The sequence below is a fragment of the Rhinopithecus bieti genome, unplaced genomic scaffold, assembly GCF_001698545.2.
Source record: "Rhinopithecus bieti isolate Rb0 unplaced genomic scaffold, ASM169854v2 scaffold_5179, whole genome shotgun sequence".
Lineage (NCBI taxonomy): Eukaryota > Metazoa > Chordata > Mammalia > Primates > Cercopithecidae > Rhinopithecus > Rhinopithecus bieti.
In genome coordinates this window covers 1,442,146-1,464,872 of record NW_016804741.1, presented here as the reverse complement: position 1 = coordinate 1,464,872, position 22,727 = coordinate 1,442,146, and the positions used below count along the sequence as shown (strand labels likewise).

General features: G+C 38.8%; 1 protein-coding gene across 1 annotated transcript in view; it reads left to right on the top strand.

Annotated features, from left to right (window-relative positions):
• The first annotated feature begins 482 nt into the window (after positions 1–482).
• PIP4P2 (phosphatidylinositol-4,5-bisphosphate 4-phosphatase 2) overlaps positions 483–22,727 on the top strand; it is a 52,138-nt gene continuing 29,893 nt past the window's right edge. The window contains exons 1-2 of the mRNA XM_017870340.1: positions 483–898; positions 21,704–21,872. Of these exons, the coding sequence (XP_017725829.1) occupies positions 793–898; positions 21,704–21,872 (275 nt within the window). The 5' untranslated portion in view covers positions 483–792. The remainder of the gene's footprint in view (positions 899–21,703; positions 21,873–22,727) is intronic.

The following is a 22,727-nucleotide window of genomic DNA, read 5'->3' as shown; positions in this document are numbered from 1 at the left end:
AAACTTGTAAAAGGCAACACACTGCATAGTTCGAAAAAGGTACGGTTACCAGAGTTCCAAACCGGTCAGGCCAACATTAAAAAGAATCGATCAGGAAAATAGGCAATGGTGACACTTCCGCATAGATCTACTTTCTTTTAGATAACAGATGTTGAAAACTGATTTCCTACACAAAACCCCTATAGAAGAAATTGATAACCCCAGGAAGAAGCTTTCTTTATATAACTGCTGCAAAGTTTGACAGCAAAGAGTCAGTCCCTCCTCCCCCCTAGGGGAGATAAACTTGATAATCTGCTTTTGCTCCAGTTTTCTTGTAATCAAGTCACAGGCCTTTCCTCTTTCCTAGACTCTTTCAGGCTGCTTTTTATCCGTCTTTCCTAGAGAAAAGGACTTGTCCCCCTCCATCCCATTTACTCTCGACCCCCTTTCAGTAACATGGCATCTTCCCTGCCTCGCGCTTCCCAGTTGGTCCTAATTTGTTCCCCTTTTCTCTGGCTGGCTGGGCTCCAGCTCCTCCACTCCCGCTCCTCCCACTCTGCGGGCTCTTTCTTTCTTCCTCCCCTCCCCTCCCCCAGCCATGCCTCCCAGCGCGCTTCCTTTCCCCCGCCTCTCGGTCCTGCACCCTCCCCTCCCCCTGCCTCCTGCCTTGTGACACATCCTGGGCCCTCCCGGAGGCGGTAGCAGCAGTAACAGCAGCAGCAGCAGCGGCAGCAGAGGCAGCAGCACTAGCTACCACTCCGCCGAGGCCGCAACCCCGGCTCGGCCGCCCCAGGCCCCTCCGCTGCCGCAGTCATGGCTGCTGATGGGGTGGACGAACGCTCGCCTCTGCTGTCAGCATCCCACTCCGGAAATGTCACTCCCACCGCCCCACCGTACTTGCAAGAAAGCAGCCCCAGAGGTAAGGCCAGCATAGGTCCCTGTACTTTGCAAGGAAACGCCCAGAAGGATAAAGACCTGGGAGCTCTAGCTTGGAGGTGGAGGTGAGCCTCTCGCTTGGGCTGAGCAAGGATGCTGACTGTGCCTTCCCAGGCGAGCCCGCCTGCCTGATAGCTTCTCCGCAGGGCTTTTCTGGTGGTCGCAGCGCTGGTGGTGCTCGTGGTGGTGGAGGTGGTGGAGGTGGTGGTGGTGGTGGTGGTGGTGGTGGTGTGTGTGTTTGTATTTCACCACTTCTTACACGGGTCTACAGGATGTGACATGAATCTCCCAAGCTGTGCTTAGCTGTTTTCAGAGCAACCCCTAAGCGCAGCTAGGAGGTGGTGCAAATCTTTCACAATCATTCACAAATCCTTTTCCGTTGCTGAGAAACCAGGAGTATTGCTCACCTTGGCATCTGTCCTTGAAAGGGCTTTAACTTGAACAATATGCTTCTTGCTACCATTCACCCAACAGTGCTCTGTTCACTCAGTGAATTGCCATACCCAAAACGAATACAGTTAATCAGTATTCCTAATATGTCTGAAATTCCTGCCCTACCTTTTTACTCCTACTTTTAAGGAGGATGTGTTAGATTTAATTGTGAATGAGAATTGTGAATGAGAAGGAAGGACCTTACTTCTGATAGATGGGAAGATGGGATATTTTTAATACATATCTGATGAGATTGAAATTAACTTGTAAAAAGTAACCCAAATTAATATTACATATATTTCTATTTTTTTCCTCAAGAAGAATTAAAAAAAGACTAAATGGCAATGGGATCTGGAGAAATATGGAATCTATTTACCATACTATTCGATTTATTTAAAAATCAAACGTTGTTCTAAGCCTTTTAGTTGATTACTATAGTAAAGAAATAAGGTGGAGTCAGGTGTTAACAAGAAAATGGAAGGGAAGACTTAAAAACAAACCACTTAGGTTAGTGAAAAGATTGGTCAAAATGGCACTTGCAAATGTTCCTTAAGTGCATCTCCCTCTTTTTTTGGCTGAATATGAGCGAAGTTTAATAACCCAAGGAAGCAAAAGTTAATGATTTTGAAAATATAAGTAGATAATGTTTCTTGTAATACAACTTCTTAAGTTGAATTCTGGAATTAGAGCTGATGTAGAGCAGGTTGAACTTGCTTAGTATTTAAAATTTCTATTTAACATTTTATAACTTCAAAATCAACTATCTAGATCTTAGTCCATACTTATAAAGAAGGAAAACAAAGGAAAAAGATGTTTAGCTGTAAATAATTCAGTGTGAGCCATGGCTTGAGAAATAAGGTACAGAGACTTGCCCACAGAAAACCTACAGGTCATGTTTGTTGGTCAGCATTAAACTTGTATCAGAGGACACCAGGCAAGAGAATTTCCTCTAATGGGCCAGTTTGATATGAATATTTTACTGTTATATAAATTGTATTATGTAGAATAGACTTAAACACTCACTAATGAATGTTTCAACTTCATCAAGTCATCCTTTTATGGCAAAATGTTTGACAGTTTATTAGGAGACAAAGTTTCAATTTCAGTAATTTTCCTATAACCTCAACTCGTGGATAAATTATTTTTTAAAAATGGTTACCCTCAGGGACCTGCTTGTAAATATCTTTATTATTTGCCATATATTTGTTTAACCTAGTAAGATTCCTCAAACCACACAAGTATAAGTTCCAGTTGAGCCGCTGAGAAAAAGTAGTGTCATTCTAGAAAACTTTTAACAACCAGAGAGACGCAATGATTTAGCAAAAAGCTTCTTCTGCCTTATGGTAGAATATATTTTTTCTTCACTGGTGAATGAGACAGGTTAGATGATTAGACAAACTCTTAATTTCATATGACACCTACTAAGGAAGAACCATAAATGAGAGGTAAAAGCATTTTATTTTCATTTTTGACAAAATATTTTTCTTCATAAATAACAAACATTGTAATAAATATTATGAGTAACACACAAGATCTAATTCTGGAAGACCACCACTATTCATTCATTCATTAATTTATTGGGAAGCACAATGGGCCATACACTGCTCTCGGGAAACAAACATAATCAGTCCCATACCCTCATGAAGCCTATATTGTATTAGGGAGAAAGAATAAATAAACACACGGCTGAATTATTTCAGATTGTAAAAAAAGTTCTATCACTAGATCAGATGTTTTTGGTAGTTGAAAACCATTCGGGCTGACAGTTGGAATTCGATCAGAAATAGAATGCACTTTCTGATAATGAATTTTAGTTCATGATCCCATTTATAGTTATTCAGACTTTTATTTAAAAGAAAAAAAGGAAGTTAAAAGCTGTAACTAGTGAATATTTTCTCCAATCCAACCCTTTTCTCTTTCTGTTACCTTCTAAAGTACAGAGATGTTAGTTCCCACCTCCAAGATGAAATAGTCCATTTCAGGTTGAAAGTTGGTGGAGTGTTTATTTCTAGACAGATTATTAATAATGTAACAGGGAGCAGTTAGTATTGTGTGTTTGGTTTTAGCACAAGAAAAATCATATGTGGTCTGTGTAACAATCCATGTGGGTTTCTAAGTGGAGTGTGTCTAGTGTTCTCTACTGTCAGTATTGGATCTGTGCATAGGAAATTGCTTCTCTCCTGCTTACAGTGCTTCATTTATATACTTGCCAGTTTTCATTTAGGCGTAGAAATTAAAATTAAAGAGAGTTTTAGGCTCATTTGAAAGGAGATTGGAAGAAATACCACAAAACTTACACAGTTTTGATGTATTAATTGATTCCTTTATACATCTGCTAATTTTGTAGTTAGGATATAACAAAAGAATATGACCTTTGAATTTATAAGATTTTCTCTGTGAAAATAGTTTATATCTGGGGTTGTCTCATTATGTATTGAATATGGGAATGGGATTATATACTTCACTATAATTCATAAAGGGAAAATAATAATTTGTTATACAGAGGCAGACAGTTTGATTTACTTAGTTTTTTAAAAATTATTCAGCAAATAAATATTTGAGTGCCAGCCAAATCTGTGGTAGGAGAGGAAAAATAGACATGGCTCCTCTTCTAGTGTAGTGAGGGTATTGAGAAATAAATTATGTAATCATACAAACAAATGCAACATGCAATGGGGATGAAGACAGTGCTGGAAATATATGCTATACCTTAAGAATACAAATTAAGATTTAATTTTGTTGAGGGAGTCGGGGAAGCCTTTCTTGATGCTTGAATGAGATCTGAAAGTTGAGCAAGAGTTAACTTGGCAAAAGGTTGACTGGAAGACCTTTTTAGGCAAAGAAAGCAGTATTGGCAAAGCCATCAGCAGGGTGGAGTATGACAAATACAAGGCACTTAAGGAAGGCCAACGTGGCTAAAATGGAAACAACAATAGGAAATGCGCTGCGAAATGGGATTGGAGAGACAGGTGTGGTGGATATTCTCCCAAGATTATCTTTCCCCTTCAAAGAGCTATGTCTTCTGATATTCGGTTTCCTCTCCTTGAATCTGGGCTGATGCTATGACTTGATTTCGACCTCTAGAATAAGGTAGAAGATATGCCGAATGACTTTGGAGGGTAGGTCAGAAGAGGTTTTACAGCTTTTGTCTTGGTCGTTTGTAAAGTAAATTCTGGGGAAAGTTAACTTGTCATGTAAGAAGTAGAACACCCTGAGACTGCCATGCTTTATGGAACCTGAAACTAGTCTCGTAGAGAAAGATGCCTGACCAGCCCTCAGACATGTGAAGGGAGATGCCATCTTGGATGCCAAGCTCAATTGAGCCTTCACATGACTCCAGCCTTTGCCAAATTCTTACTACAACCACCTATGGGCAACTTGTTCTGCAACAACAGATGACCAGAATAATTAATATGAATCAACCCTTCCAGGATATTGTTGGTCATGTTAAGGAATATTGCCATAAGCAAAGGGATGACTGGATTAAATCTTTATTATTAGTGTTTAAATCACTCTATAGATTAGAGAATGAATTAGAGGATTGGCTAGATTAGACAAGGATAGATGACTTCCTTTGTTACTGTAATAATTCAGGCCATTTAACTGAACTATTTCAGCAGCTTGGACTCAGGTGGTGGTAGAGATGGAGAGATGAGGGATGATGTTAAGGAGGTAGATTGAACAGGGCTTGATGATGCATTGCACATGGAAGTGAGGGAGAAGTGGCAAGGATATCTCCTAGAATTATGGCTATACAACTTAACGGTGTGATTACCAGAACACTAGAAGACAGAGAACACCAAAAGAGGACCGAGTTTTGGGGAACACAGATAATGAACTTAGTTTTAGACATGATGTATTTCAGATGCTTTCAAATATCCAAGATGAGGTGTGACAACTGGATCTACACTGCAGGTCCTGGCCGCTACATGTGGCCAAATGGGACCTGTAGTGTAGATCCAGTTGTCACATCTCTTCTTAGTCCTCATTTCTTAGGACTAAGAAATGAGGCATGGGCTTAATATATAAAATTTTGTGTTAGTTGCATATTGGTGATAGCTAAATACATGGATGTTGATTCAGAACTTCCCAGGGCACTACCGGTGTGCCATAGGATGTGCTGTGATGGAACATACATGTGCTAAGGTAGTAATTAAAGCCTTCAGGCCAGAGGCCTCCAGTTATTTTATTTTATTTTTTTTTGAGACAGGCTCTCACTCTGTTGCTCAGGCTGAAGTGCAGTGGTATAATCATAGCTCACTGCAGTCTTGACCTCTCAGACCCAAATAATCCTCCCACCTCTGTCTCCTGAGTAGCCACCACACTCTTCTAATTTTTTTGTATTTTTTTTATAGAGATGAAGTTTCACTAAGTTGCCCAGGCTGGTGTCAAACTCCTGGGCTCAAACAATTTGCCTGCCTTGGCCTCCCAAAGTGCCAGGATTACAGGCATGAGCCACCACACCAGGCCCAGAGACCTCCAGTTCTAAGATGTCATACACATGTTGTCATTTTCTGTATGTACCACAGTGTGAAAAAGTTTGAGAAGCTCCATATGAGATAACCTAGGGAGAAAGAGTAATCTAAGAAAAGGAGAGAACCTGGACAAAGCTTTGAAAAACCCTGATGTTTAATGACTAGGGAGAGGAAGGTGAATGTAGCTGCCACCAAGGAGGGACAAAAACACCAGGAGATGATAATATCACAGAGTCAAGAGCAAGACAATACTTCAAGAAAGGAGTCATCATGCAAAAGTTTAAGAAAGAGCAAAGATGATAAGGACCAAAAATGTCTTTTGAAGTTAGTGTTATGGAAGATCATTAGGGACTTTAGTGACAGTTCTTTGTATTTGTTTATATTCAAGCTCTTTTTAAAGAATTGAAGAATTATCTATTTCCATCTAATGTAATATTCCAGTATACTTTTATTTTAATTGCAAACTGACCTCAAAGCAGCTTAACATAAATGAAAAGGTTAATATTCCTTTACTCTGAAACTCATTTAGGTTTTCTAGGAAGCATAATTGTCATAATTGTGTTTTAGAAGACATTGTCCTATCCTTTTCACCTTTAAAAAAACATGTAAACTTGAAATTGCTTGAGGAAATGTTTTCAGTGAGTAGAAAATAAAATAAATTGACTCCTAGTTTTGAGACATACTATTTAATATGTACTCTTAAGCTTTCTTAGAAATCCTACAGTAAATAGGTTTATTTTTAGTGACTCTCTTACATCCTATACCTGGAGAAATCTAAGGTTAGAGATAGTGTCTTAGTTTAAAGTTAGATAAAGTCTTAGTTCATTTTTAACTGTGTTCTACACTAGGCTAGACTTTTACTGAATTAGAGAGATTGAATATATTTTGGCAGTCTTTTAAATTTCTGAGTCTCCCTGCATACTTGCAGGGAGCATAAGGTTGTCTGTGGATTGGCAGGAAGAGGTGACACAGATCCAGGGACCCTTACCACATGTACAACCCATTGTAAGGCTAGATTAAATTCTCACTTTACTTGCCAAGGATTCGGAAACCCACTGGAAGCCAGGTTGTCACAGTGAGGAGAAAAGGATGCAGGATATTTGTTTTTTTTTTTTTTTTTTTTTTGAGACGGAGTCTCACTCTGTCACCCAGGCTGGAGTGCAGTGGCCCCAGATCTCAGATCACTGCAAGCTCCGCCTCCTGAGTTTACTCCATTCTCCTGCTTCAGCCTCCTGAGTAGCTGGGACTACAGGTGCCTGCCATCTCGCCCAGCTAGTTTTTTTTGTATTTTTCAGTAGAGACGGGGTTTCNAGGTTAGAGATAGTGTCTTAGTTTAAAGTTAGATAAAGTCTTAGTTCATTTTTAACTGTGTTCTACACTAGGCTAGACTTTTACTGAATTAGAGAGATTGAATATATTTTGGCAGTCTTTTAAATTTCTGAGTCTCCCTGCATACTTGCAGGGAGCATAAGGTTGTCTGTGGATTGGCAGGAAGAGGTGACACAGATCCAGGGACCCTTACCACATGTACAACCCATTGTAAGGCTAGATTAAATTCTCACTTTACTTGCCAAGGATTCGGAAACCCACTGGAAGCCAGGTTGTCACAGTGAGGAGAAAAGGATGCAGGATATTTGTTTTTTTTTTTTTTTTTTTTTGAGACTGAGTCTCACTCTGTCACCCAGGCTGGAGTGCAGTGGCCCCAGATCTCAGATCACTGCAAGCTCCGCCTCCTGAGTTTACTCCATTCTCCTGCTTCAGCCTCCTGAGTAGCTGGGACTACAGGTGCCTGCCATCTCGCCCAGCTAGTTTTTTTTGTATTTTTCAGTAGAGACGGGGTTTCACCGTGTTAGCCAGGATGGTCTGGATCTCCTGACTTCATGATCCGCCCGTCTCGGCCTCCCAAAGTGCTGGGATTACAGACTTGAGCCACCGCACCAGGCCGGAGGCAGGATATTTGAGAGCAGCTTCCTGATGCTCCCCCAAGCCCCAGTAGAGTGTTCACCTGCTGTGATACTGAGCAAGCAGGGCCTTGCCGAATTATGAGAAGCCTTTGTGCTATGCTATTGCTAATGCTCCATTTAAGGGAATTTTTTCCAAAATGGTTCTTAAATCAAAATTTGCTTCACTGAGACCACATCCTCATCAAGGAAAAATAGAGCCCACACATTGGTGAAATAGATCTGCTTCTAGCTTTCCAGTGTGGTGGTGAGCTCATTTGCTGTTAAAGTCTTTTTTTTTTTTTTTTTCATTATTCTGTAGGCATCAGGCTCCAGGATTCTTTTATTCTGTTTTATAATATCCACATTTCCTTCTGTCTACACTGAACATTTTTAAAATATTAATCAAGAAATGTTTCATTCATTCAGTCATCCTTTCAAATATTTGAATGCCTGTGAGAGTATTCCAGATGCTGAGGAGCTTACATTCCTGTGAGATACATACAGTAAGCATTATCATTTCAGAGGGTGAAGAAAATAAAGCAACCTATGAGGGTGGAGAGTAACTGTTTGGATGGCAAATGTTTGAGATGGGTGTTCCGGAAAGACAACTTAGAGATAGCACCCAGAGACCTGAAACATGAATTGGATCAGCCTTTGGAAGATTTACCGAAAGAGTGCTCCACGCAACGGGAACAGCAAGTATAACACTTGCTATTTTAAAAACAAGGAGGCCGGGCGCTGCGGCTCATGCCTATAGTTCCAGCTACTCATGAGGCTGCTGCTGGAGGATCTCTTGAGCCCAGGAGTTTGAGGCTGCAGTGAGCTGCGATTGTGCCATTGTACTCCAGCATGCGCAACAGAGTGAGACTCTTTTCTCAAAAATAAATAAATAAATAAATAAACAAACAAAAACAAGGGACAGTGGGTTCTGCTCTCTTAGGGGAGAGCAGAAGAGGTAGAGGAGGTCAGAGGCATAGATGAGGGAAACCCAGGAGAGATTTCTATTCCACCTGCTGGAGAAGGGATTATGTCCTGAGGATAATGAGAAGCCATGGAGAGGCTGGAGCAAAGGAGAGACATGAAAACACTTTACTTTTTAAAAAAATCACCCTTGGTTGGCATGTGGAGGAAAACAGACTAATGAGACATGACACTAATCAGGATGCTGTTAGAGCAGAAGAGGCAAGAGGTGATGGTGATCTAAACCAGGGTACAGGTGATGGAAGCACTGAGGTGTGGTTGGTGTCAGGATGTATTTTAAACAGGACTTGCTAATGGGTTGAGTCAGTGGAAAGAAAGGAATCACAAATCTCCAAAAATGACCCTAGTAAGTAGGTACAAGGTTATATCTGAGATAGGCAAACAGGAGGAAGAATTGGCCATGTGTGTGGGAGGTGGGAGAAGGACAGTGGAAATCACTATTCTGTTTCGGACATGTGGAGTTTGAAATACCTGTAGTTATTCAATTAGAAATGTGAATTAGGCAGTTTGTTGTACAAATTTGGAGTCTGAGAAAACTTGGGGTTGGAGAGCAAATTTCATTCAACAATTATTTATTAAATGTACAGTAGCATTTTCCTGGAGTGGGAGATGATGCTCTCAATTTCCTGTTTGTTTCCAAGCACTATGCAGGCTCTTCAAGAACATAAAACTTGTAGGGTAGAGCATTCTGTTAAAACTTTGGAAGGTTTGCCAAATGCATACAAATGTTAGCTATATGGATATAGATATTGGAGAAGAAAGTTAACAGGATGGATGTTCATAACTATCTTTGAGGGCAATAAGCAGCTATCTGGGAAGTGATCTCAATGGAAACTGTAATACTTCCATTTGGGAAAAGCAGGTAACCCTGAATACACCTTTGTGCTCAGGTGTTTTGTGTTTCTTTTTCTTTTTCTTTTTTTTTTTTTTGAGACAGACTCTCACTCTGTTGCCTAGGCTGGAGTACAGTGGAGTGATCTCAGCTCACTGCAACCCCTACCTCCCAGGTTCAAGCGATTCTCCTACTTCAGCCTCCCAAGTAGCTGGGACTACAGGCACCTGCCACAAAGCCTGACTAATTTTTGTATTTTTAGTAGAGGTGGGGTTTCACCATGTTGGCCAGGCTGGTCTCGAGCTCCTGACTATTTTAAAATGATCCACCCACCTTGGCCTCCCAAAGTACTTGGATTACAGGCATGAGCCGCCATGCCTGGCCTGTGCTTCATGTTTATAATAAGTAAGAAGTAATTGAATAAATTGGGAAGGGCATTCCATAGTAGCTCCTGAAAATGAATACATTCTTCCTGCTGTTTTCTGTTCTTTTAGGAGGGTTTCTATGCTTTTTTAGAAAAAATTTTGGTGGTAGTGGGGGTGTGCAAAGGAGTTTATGTTGCTTTTGAATTTTTCTAGATTTTTTCTTTTCCGATTGCTGTTGTAAAGTGAGTTTCTTTTCTTCTGTAAGAACCACCACAACCAAATGTGAGAAAAGCAAAAAGCATGGGTCCTTTTCCTGGACTTCAGGTGCATTGTGCAAGTATGTGTAACTCCTTTTAGAGTCCAGAGAGGGTCCGTCACTATAGTGTTTGGCTTGGGAGACCTGAGGCTTCTTATCTCAGCCAATTACTACCTGTTTGGCCTTGGATTCATTACTTTACATCTCAGGGCCTCAGTTTCCCACATTTATCAAAGGAGTGGTCCATTATGTTTCCTTTGGCTTTTATATTTTATGACACAGTTGTTCTTAGGAAGCTGGACACATTTAGGAAAAGATATCTATAAATTTAAAATGTAAATGCTTGTTATCCTTTCTTACCTCTTTTAGTTCCAATGTCCCTCTTTCACCTAAATAGCTATTCCTTCCAGTATGCTTCTAGAAATGGGAAAGATAGTATATTGAAGATTCAGGATGTTACATGACTCTTTTAAAAATTAGAAGCCCAACCAGCTTGCACTGTTTTATTTCTCTGTAGAATGTGTTCGCATGTGCTGCATGACTGATTAGCGCATTTTATTCTAAGCATTTACTTCTAAAGGCAATGGCAAAATTTTTCTTCCTCTCATATTTTGTTGAGATATTTAGGCTTAGTCAACCTGTAATACAGATTTTAAAATAGTGTACAAGAAAGCCCTGGGTCGGGCGCGGTGGTTCAAGCCTGTAATCCCGGCACTTTGGGAGGCCGAGACGGGCGGATCACTAGGTCAGGAGGTCGAGACCATCCTGGCTAACACGGTGTAACCTCGTCTCTACTAAAAAAATACAAAAAACTAGCCCGGCGAGGTGGCTGGCGCCTGTAGTCCCAGCTAATCCAGAGGCTGAGGCAGGAGAACGGCGTAAACCCGGGAGGCGGAGCTTGCAGTTAGCTGAGATCCGGCCACTGCACTCCAGCCCGGGAGACAGAGCGAGACTCCGTCTCAAAAAAAAAAAAAAAAGAAAAAAAAAAAGAAAGCCCTGAATTTTTTGATGTTTTAACATGTGATTTCTACAGGGGAGAATTTGGAAGAAGGCATGTTACGATATGACATTTTATTGTTTGAGAGATTAAGTGCTAAGACTGACCATCCAGAGGAGAAATATAGAAATGATAGTGAGTAGACTTAAAGTGAGATTTTCAGACACCTTTTAGACCACTGGACGTATCCCAAATAAACACTGATTTATATTAGCTGTGTGGATTTTACAAACTAATATAAAGTTATTTTAAAATTTTGTAACAAAGTGTTTTCCAAGTTTATAGAATTTGGTTGTCATGTTCTAGTTCTCTATATAAAATACCTTGCCAGGTTCAGCAAAAGTCATATTTGGATTTGCTACCATCCCTTAATGAGGACATAGGTCATTATTAAAACTGTCAGACATGCCTAAATACAAGATGACCTAAGTGGAAACCATAAGGTCTTTTATGACCCAGCTTCAGAAGTCAAATATAATGTCATTTCTGCCATGCTCTATTGGTCAAAGCAGTTACAAATCACCCAGATTCAAGGTACAAAGACTTCACCTCTCAATGGGAGGAGTGCCAAAGAAGTTATGGCTATTTTGTAAAACCACCATAATAAGCTATGTCATATCCATAGAATGAAACAAAAACTCTATATACAGTTATGGAAAGATACACTGTAAAATGAAAAAAATGAGATGAGGAATAGTTTATAAGGCATACTCTCTTGTGTAAGAATGATGGAAGAAATAAGAATATGTATATGTGTATACTACCTGTGCTACGCTCAAGGAATACTAAAAGGATGCATAACAATAACATAAGTGGAAATCTCTGAAGTAAGACTTGGCGAATGGACATAAGGGTTGGAGTAACAATTCTGAGCATATGCCTTTCTACATGATTTTGATTTTTGAGCCATACCAATATATTACTAATACAAATTTAATGTGTAATAAAATACAGTAAACTTTGGCTACATTATATTATTGGTATTTGTGAAGTTTGTCTTGGATTAGTACCTCAAACATGTTAACAAAGTCATTTTTTTAGACTGTGTCCCCACATCTCTGTATAGGTCCTTGCAGTTGCATGTGTTATTTCATCCTGCTTGATTACTCCAGCCTATCAAGATATTAATAGGAAGAATCCTGTTTTGAGATGGAAAATCTATCACTATCTATACACTTTTCCCTAAGACCATACTCATTGCTTCATACACTTATTAGCCATTTATAGTCTTTTCCAAATGAGATCTATTTTTTTTTTTTTTTTTTTTGAGACTGAGTCTTACTCTGTCGCCCAGGCTGGAGTGCAATGGTGTGAATGAGATCTACTTTTTACTTCCTATAGGTAGATGAGTAGGAAAGGAATTCTTAAAATTATGACATTCAAATTCTACACATTTGCTGAGGCTCCTTTCTTTCATGCAGTCTTTTCTAATTTCTGTTGCTGGAATATGTATGTTCCCAAAACAATACCTTACATTTGCACTATATATCTGGTGTGTGTGTGTGTGTGTGTGTGTGTGTGTGTGTGTGTGTGTGTGTTTGAGACAGAGTCTTGCTCTGTTGCCCAGGCAGGAGTGCAGTGGCGCAATCTTGACTCACTGCAAGCTCCGCCTCCCGGGTTCATGCCATTCTCCTGCCTCAGCCTCCCAAGTAGCTGGGACTACAGGCGCCTGCCACCATGCCCGGCTAATTTTTTGTGTTTTTAGTAGAGACGAGGTTTCACCGTGTTAGCCAGGATGGTCTCGATCTCCTGACCTTGTGATCCGCCTACCTCAGCCTCCCAAAGCACTTGCACTACATATCTTAATACTTATCTATGCACATGATCCCATAGGGAGAGACAAAGAGGGAAATAGGATTCCTGTCTCATCAGGGAGCTCTACTATAGTCCCTTGCCTGTGAACTTTTACATTTAGGCACTTAACAAATACCAATTGTATGAATGAGTGATAGCCTGAGAAAATAGAGAAGGATGTCATGATGGTGATGATAAAGTCACTTAGGACTGAAAGTTTTACAGGATGCTGGAGGAATGTGGGAACAAAAGACAGAAGTGATCCAGCAGAGCATGTGGTCAGATCTTTTTCCTCATTAGAAACATCCACGTGACAAAGGGAAGAACTCCATGGCTATAACCCCTGCTTGCTACAGTGGGGGTACCATTTTAATGGTTTAATTCCTAGACTTCTTTAGTAGTTTTTTTTTTTTTTTTTTCCTTTTTTTGAGACAGAGTCTCGCTCTATAGCCCAGGCTGGAGGGAGTGCAATGGCACGATCTTGGCTCACTGCAACTTCCGCCTCCCAGGTTCAGTCGATTCTCCTGCCTCAGCCTCCCGAGTAGCTAGGATTATAGGCATGCACCACCACTCCTGGTTAATTTTTGTATTTTTAGTCGAGACGGGGTTTCATCATGTTGGCCAATCTGGTCTCGTACTGCTGACCTCGTGATCTGTCCACCTCAGCCTTCCAAAGTGCTGGGATTGCAGGCATGAGCCACTGCGCCCAGCCGTAATTTCTGTATTTTTAAAATAAAATTCCATTAATCCACAGACTACAGATAAACAGTAGAATTTAAGGGATTTATTCACTAGATATCTCTCAACACCTACCTAAAAAGATAAATATTGATTCTAAAGACTCTTGACTTCTCTGGCATTAGAGCTCATACAGTTTTTTGTTTGTTTGTTTGTTTGTTTTGAGACTGAGTCTTACTCTGTCGCCCAGGCTGGAGTGCAATGGTGTGAATGAGATCTACTTTTTACTTCCTATAAGAGATGTGATAAGGCCACTGTATGAGTTAGAAGCAGCAGTCAAATTTAGATAATAAGTAAGTGGAATGAAGATGTGATAGGTATCACCATGCTTGCATTTTAACATGCTTGCGTTTTAACAGATTTCAGAGATTTCACCGATCTCTGAAATCTCCCCAAGGATGTGGTATTGCTTTTGGTATCAGTTCCAGGGACTGCCACTTGGCCATTCCTATATTAACCTATGAGCCAGGGAACAAAATTGGCAATTTTACTGGTTGCTAAGAGTATTTGTTCCAATTGTATATTCAGAACTAATAAAATAACTTCAGAGTGGATCCCCATGTCTACTGGGACCACTGTGAGTTGGATCTGGGCTAAGACATCATCTATCACTTGATAGCTGCTTTGAGTCCCTCTGGAATTAGCACTGTTTAACCACCAGTTTCTAGTAATTGCTGAACCATCTGGGTATTTTCTTTTCCCCAGTACACAGTCTTGTAAATAGCCTCAGGTCTCTGTGCAGAAAGTTTGAAGGAAGATTTACAGTACATGCTGAACCCACTTTTGTTGGAGACTGGTTGAAAGATTGTGACTCTTTCTTGTGGCTACCAAAGTTGGGTTGCTGGTTAAAATACCTAGAGTTTTTTCTAAGATATACAACCAAACAACATTTTTGCAGGTAACCCATCCATTTCAATTCTAGGCCAATTTCAATTAGCCACTGCCAAAAGTCCTATGGCTTAAAATATTGTAGTATCCACTACTTCTTTTTTGCAATAAATGCACCTACCTGTATTCAGTGTTTAATTGCTGCTATTTGGCCTGATACTCCAAGATTTCATCATCCCCATTGAAATCAGGCAGCACATCTCAATGGGGTCATCTCATAGTGTAATGGCTGGTCTGCATTGGAGAGAAACCACAGCAGGATGCATGTGCTCCTCTAAATAAGTATTTATTAATGCCTTAGTGAAGGGAGTATGCTCTGGCCCTTCTCAGGGGATGTAGTGAGGTATGAATATGCAGTTTTCATATGATAAGTCCACTTCAACATTCCTAACTCCATATGCCTTTGATTGCGTTTTCTGCATTATGCTAGGGATATTCTAGCATCTCAGCCTCATTAAATGTAAGACCAAGTCTCATCAAACCAATTAAGTAAATGCTTAAAGCTACTTCTAGCTTTAAAACAAACACTGAATCCAGAAAATCTCGCTCAATTCATTGTTGTATTTTATTCTCTGTGGTTTAACACCCTTAGGATCCACTTCACAAGCACTCTCCAGGTTTCTGGAAACACATATTATCAAAATGTTGCAATTATTTTATGTAGAAGCTGCCTTTTACTGAATTAGACTTTGTATTTGCCCTTCTGAAACATGTTGAGATTTGACCTTAGTTATGGATCTTGAGACAACAAGGGGCTTGAGGGTGGATTTTAAGAATGGCCATCCCTTTGTAAGGCAACTGCCTCAGGCAAGGGCATTACAGAGTTTTCCAACAAGGGAAGGCTTAGGCACAAGAGGGAAAGATATTTTCCACTTGCAGTGGAGGTTCAGAGTGACTCAGGAGTTTAAGATTTTCAGCTCTGTTTGGGTACAATCAGATGGTCTCATTCCAAGTTTTAGAGTTCCACTTCTTTGCAATCAATACCCCAACTTTCAGTGAGAAACTTGATAAGGCTGTGGATTTACCTGGTAAGGCTGTGGAATTACTTGATGTTATAATTTTGCAATTTGCAAAATTAATATTTCTGTTTGACTTCCAGCAATAAATTCTTTGTTTATTAGAAATAAGTGATACTTTTAAGGCTAAGATAGACATTCTCTGGTTCTCTAACCATGACTTGAGCTGAGAATTTAAAGACCAGAGCTTCTCATTTTCTGTCTGTAGAGGCCCAATGCATTCATAAGGATCCATCCACATCATAGTCCATATAATAATTATTACTACCATAGTGCTCAAGTGAAGGAGCCGCAAACATCTCAATCAACTACAGGGGATAATCTGATTCATCAGGATGGCACCATGTGTCATAGATTACTACCATCCCAGTTCCCATTGGTAAGGAGTTTGGTGTAGCATTTAAGCTCAAGTTCACCAAACCACTTATCCAATTCTATCTTTGAGGAATTGTTTCCTGAGATCACTTCTGATATGAATTTCTATATCAGTCAGGATTGGTCACAAGATAGAAACCACACAATGGAGTTTAATATAAAGAATCATTAACCAAGTATAAAGTTACTAACTAGGTAACTGTAAGGTAAACATATTACCCTAAGGTATCAAGGAGGTAACAAGAAGCAACTGCCACTACTAGGGCTGAGGGAACAAAGGGAAGAGATTGAACTTATTAAAACTTAGTAACCTAGAGGAGGGGTCCTGCAGAACTGAAATATGACTTCTGAAGATCACCGGCCAGCTTGTACTGGTGTCTCTGAACTCTGGAGAAACTCTCTGAACTACTTTCTTGGGAAGGAGCACTGGCTATTTGGTATGGGAGTCTATACAAGGAAACTGGTTCTGGCAAATGTTGAAAACTGTAAACTGGCTTCAGTGTTCCCAGGGGAAAGAACTACCACTGCCAGGGTGAAGTAATACTCCTAGGATGATGTTCAGAGAAACAGCAAGCAGATTGGGAGCAAACAGGTAACAAATAGAAGGAATAAGTCCCTTATTCCTCCTCCAGCCTTGCAGCCTCCCAGTATCACCTCCTATTAAGAGCATAACCTGGAGCCCCCTGACAAAACCAAAATGTGGTTTGCAGAGTTCCAGCTGCAGCATCACAAAAGAGAGTAAAGGTGGATTTGGAACTGAGGGTCAGTAACTTGATAACTAGCACATATATTTTCAACCTGTCTTCAGCCAGATGAGTTTTTCAGAGAATGTCATTGTTCTGGGAGAACTTGAGTCTCCTAAAACAGTTTTCTTTGGTTTCAAAGATGGGGAGGAGCAGAAAGTAGTCTTCCTTTGCTCTGTATTGAACTGAACTGGAGAGGTTTGACGCTAAAAGCAGCTAACCCATAGTGGCCAAGCTGAGTCCGTCCCTAAGCTACATTCTGCACAAAGATACTAGGGAAAATGAATCCTTGCAATGAAAATTAGAGGAGAAAAAAGCTAGGCTTTCCTCAAAGGCTGCCCTTTTATACTTTTCTTGCTTCTCTTATAATCGTAAAATATCTCTCATTTTAAGCTGATGTCATTTTCAATTTTGATATAACATCTTTGTCAAGAGCCTGAAGGGCTGCATATAGAGGATGCTAATGTAGTAAGTGAATTAAACTGCCAAATATTGTCATTGAGGAGACGTATAAAGGAATAATTGAGATAATAAAGGTCAGAGCAATCCAACAAAACAATTCCAATCTTTAAAATACTGGAGGATGTCTCTGAGAAAAAATGAAATATGGATTAATACACCAGGATGAATTAGCAAGACAGAGGGACTGTTTGGCATAAAATACATAAATTAGGTAAATGTTTGTGATGGGAAATGTAATCTGATCACTTGTGGGTTTACAGAATATAATGCTTCCTTTTGAGTGTTTTAGAAAGATCATTATGTATGCCTTGTGATTAATAAACTATCATTCTCTCCCTTTTATGAGTCCGTTTTTCTCTGAAGCTTTTATTGTGAAATGATTCTTCTTTTTAAAACATACTCTAATTCCCCCCACCCCGGTTCTTCTTTCTCCTCTTCCTCTTAATTCTTTTTAACCAAGATTTCATTCTCCAGAAATCTACATTATCAGATGTTTGCTTGTTCCTAGAAAAATTCCCCCATTGGTCCTTAAATCTTTTCCCTATATTAAGTCATTATTTATTAAAGGAGACAGCTGTTATTGTGGAGAGATCTCCAGAAGAGGAGTCAGCTCTTGGCTTTGCTGAAGTTCTGAAAAACCCTTAAAAAGTCAGAATGTCTGGGTTTGTTTTCTTCTTTGTAAAATAAAGAAATTAAACTTCAGCCGGGCGCGGTGGCTCAAGCCTGTAATCCCAGCACTTTGGGAGGCCGAGACGGGCGGATCACGAGGTCAGGAGATCGAGACCATCCTGGCTAACATGGTGAAACCCCGTCTCTACTAAAAATACAAAAAACTAGCCAGGCGACCTGGCGGGTGCCTGTAGTCCCAGCTACTTGGGAGGCTGAGGCAGGAGAATGGCGGGAACCCGGGAGGCGGAGCTTGCAGTGAGCTGAGATCCGGCCACTACACTCCAGCCTGGGCGGCAGAGTGAGACTCCGTCTCAAAAAAAAAAAAAAAAAAAAAAAAGAAATTAAACTTCATGATTCCAAAGATTGTTTGAATTTCTAACATTGTTCTATTCTGGAGCTTTGAGGGAGTTTTTTTAGGATTAAGGACTACTGGCCTAACAAATATTGCTCACGTGGAGGAAAAAAGCTTTTAATTTAGGCAAACCCCATGGAGAAAATGACTATTGTTTAGATAACAAGTAAGACTCTTCCAAAATGAGGAATTTTTGTGACTTTCAATATCTAATGATTCCAAGTTCTGAGATTACAGTGAACTTTTTAAATGTAGTACAGAAATTTAAAATAGGTAGAATAGTGGTGATCGGTTGTTTTAAAGTGAAAATATAGGCATGGTGGTACACTCCTATATTCCTAGTTACTGAGGAAGCTGAGGAGGAAAGATCACTTAAGCCTAGGAGTTCAAGGCTATATTGAGCTATGATTATCCCCAAGTGAAAAGAGACAAAATGAATAAATCTAAGTTAATTTAATTATTATAGGTTTGATCTATAATAATCTAATTATTAATCGCTTAAATTAATAATCTTAATCTAATTGTTGTAGGTTTACTAACTGGAATCTCCAGAATTACAAGTCCCATATAAGAGGAGATGGAGCTACAAATAAATGTTTCCTTGAAGTAAAATCTGAGTAATAGGGAAAGGCCAAAAGTACAAGAAATATCTCTGTCTAAATCAGTTGAAGGCTGAAGTAATGGATAGAACATTGAAATGAAAGGCTGGGAAGCACTGTTTATTGTGGCAATTAGGCAGCAGCATCTGTCATTCTATTGATCTGTTGGATTGATTCCATTTATCTGGTGGGCCAGGCCAGTGTCCCCTGACTACTTCACCTCTCTCAGTGCATTATTTGGAAAGGGTAGTCTTCTATATAAAAGAAGGCTTCGTTTTCCATCAACCTGTACTCCCCTGCTAGGACCTTAGCTCCTCTGCAAGGAGAGTAGGGTTAATATATTAGGTTGGTGCAAAAGTAATTGCGGTTTTTGCCATTTGAAAGTCATAGCAAAAACCGCAGTTACTTTTGCACCAACCTAATACTTAGTGTTATTTTTCCAAGAGAAATAGATATGTGTAATAAATTTTAATGACTCACTGATGTATTAATTCATTCAGCCATTCAATAAACATTTAGTAAGCATCATCATAGACCAGGCATTATGACAAGCGCTGGTGAAGTAGCTGTGGACAAACCAGTTGTGCCCCTGGCCTTGTGGAGCTTATGGTCTCTCTCATATTAGATTTATAATCCTCACTGGTCGTTCTGCCCATGTCCCTCCACTTCCCAAGCCTCCAAAAGTAGATTTGAGCATATTTCTGTCATTGAAGGCGTTTTTTTTTTTTCTTGGCAGATTAAAAATTATGTATTACAAATCTTAGAAGAAAAATTCACAGGGTTTTACTGGCTCTAATACCCTTTTAATGACTGTTAAGATCACCCTATGAAATTAGGAGATTTCTTTGAGCAAAGCTGAGGAGTGTATGGGTTTGTGTCCTTTTATGTAGTGTAGCACATATGTCATCTCCTACTCTCCCCCAATGCCCTTGTTTTCTTAATAAAACTATCTTGCATTTAAGTTTCCTTTCTATCATTCTGTGTAAGATAGAGACCTGGGATTATGAGAGAACTACGTAATGTTACTGTACAACTCAAGGAAAAGGCCAGAGAGGGAGCAATTTTTATTAATAATCCTACTGCAAATAATTATTATAATAATATTCATTATCATATACCAGGCAGTGTGTCTTGAATTTCTAGTGAGGTACATATTCTTTCCCCAAGAATAATGCCTTCTTTATTGAGATCTGACAGAGTAATCTGCAAATTGCAAGACCTTAAGTATATTGTTGACTCATTGTTTCTTTAACATGTTTTTTTCTTCTTGATTAATACATTACAGTTCACTCTGGATCAAGCTCAAATTCTTTTCACGGATTTAAAATTATTTTTATAATTTAAGACATGTACAGCTCCTTTTGAATTTCAGTGTTTGGCATTGTTCTGTTATAAGCCTCCCAGAAATGTGAGCATATCGTCATTTCAAAGTGGCCTCTTTCAGAGCCTTGGCTGCTGCAGAAATTTGTCTTAGGAATCATTTGAATGAATACCACTTGTTGCTAATCTTAGCAGTCTGAAAAAAATCCTATATCATAACCCAAGGATCAGGTGGAAATATGTGTATTTTAAACATACCAAAATGTTTTATGCTCTAATTCTTTTTAAAATATCACAAAGTTTAGAATCTTATACAGTGGATAGAAAACCTCTATTTCAAAAACAGCTCTTATTATGATTAGCTATTGTGATTATATTTTATAGTGTTACAAAAGCCTCTTGAGATATCAGTTCTCTTTTGTGCTTCCATCATGTATTAGAGTGTGGCCCTTTCTAAATCTCCCAAGACAAAACTTTACATTGGAAAAGTCTTCTATTCCTTAGTTGAGATGGTTACAGAAAGGGGTTAGGAGTCCTTTAGAAATCACATTCCAGCGTAGTATATCAGGATTCGTTTTCTCAGACTTTTGCCACAAATATACACTTCTGGTAGATACCTGATTTTGAAGGTGGGCCTCCACCCTTTACTCACTCACTGAGTCAACCTTAGGACTTTTGAAAAAACACTGTGTGTGTGTGTCTTTGTATTATGGGAATTTTCAAGCATACCCAAAAGTAGTATGAAAATATGACCTTCCATGTGATTATATTCATCAGTTACCAACATTTTGCTACTCTTGTTTCATCTTTTCCCCATTCTTTTGTGGTGGTGGTTGTTATGGTTTTGAAGTTTTAATCCCACATACTACATTTTTTTACTAATAAACACTTTGGTGCATTTCTTACATTTTAATGGTAGGTAAATTTTGAGACTAAAATTGTTATATTTACTTTATTTTGTTTTGTGTCTGAAATTAGCATGGTTCCCATTTTTGTTCCATGCTGAGAAGTTTAGTTTTCTTAGGTTCATTTTTGTTTCTTCTTGACTTCCTCCAAAACCTTGTTTTATTCTTGTCATAGCCAGCAGTCATTATTACTGGTTCCAGTATAAAGACAGAGCTTGACAGCTACATAATTTATATGTATGGATAAGCAATTTTGAAACTTGGCTTTCATCGACCATTTTTATTTCCTGGGAGTCAGATCATTTGTGTAAGATTTTTATTGTAGGCATAAATCACCACTGTCCTATTAGAGGCTGTATGAATTTACTAATAGGAATGGAGTGACATTTTGAGTATAGATTAGTAAAAGGAAACTGGGTTATTGGGATAGACCTAGGCAAACATGATTCAGATTTTATCAGAGTTAAGAATTATTTTACTTGATAAGAGTCTCATGGATGTTTATGCTAAGATAAATTGGCTAGCTTTGAAAAATAAAAGAACGTGGGAAAATCTTGATTGTTTCTTCTTTACTTTTATTGCTTCTATACTCAAACCACCCATAGTAAGTTCTCTAAGACTGATTCAGTGACTAATATCTTTCCAGCGGAGCTCCCACCTCCATATACAGCCATTGCCAGTCCAGATGCCAGTGGTATTCCAGTAATAAACTGCCGTGTGTGCCAATCACTAATCAATTTGGATGGCAAGCTTCACCAGCATGTGGTTAAGTGCACAGTTTGTAATGAAGCTACGGTAAGTGGAGATTTCCATTAGTAAAAATATAAATTGTTATTTGACATTTTGTTCCTAAAGGAAGTACTTCAATAATGTTACTTAAAAGTATATGTGGGCTGGATACAAATATGGTAATCTTTTTTCCTGACTTTTCTTCTGTCTGTCTTTCATCATAGGATACCTCCCTGTGTTTAAAGCTAACCCCATTAAGAGAATTTCATAGTGAATTTAAATATTATGCCTTTTGGCTTTTTACTTTCAAAAACTAGACTGAGCAGGGCAGTTATGTATAAATACCTTCAATATCTATCCACATCACAACTAAATTCATTCTAGTTTTCACTAAAATGAAAATATTGTGTACTAAACTTCATTACAGTCAATAACTTTGTCCTATTTATGTGGAAAATTATTTAAAGTTATTTTATGTCTGTAGGATGTCACTATTGTTTTTCTGGGCTTTTGTGATTATGCATTTGTTATTAGCATCTGTGCCAAAGTGTTTACAAATAGTTTGAAATTTTATTCTTTAGTTAATAGTAATTTAGGAATGTTTAAAAAATTGAATAACACCTTTCCTTTTTTTAAAATTGAGCTTTGGGGAGCAACTAAATTTTCAGCAATATTTTTATAGTTTCAAGTAACAAACTTGAATAGTTAGGCTTTATATATTAAATTTTGATCTCTTAAAATCTGCAATTAAGTATTAATTTTATCTTTGACGTTTTAATTTTTTCTGTTTAGAAAATTCTAAAAAAAAGTCAGTCAGGGATTATTGTGTCTTGAAGAACTGCAAAACATGAATACTTGACTTTATATGTCTTATAGAAAAATCGTAAAATAAAACCTTAAGTCACAAAAGCAATTGTATTTAATTAGTTTTAATGGAATCC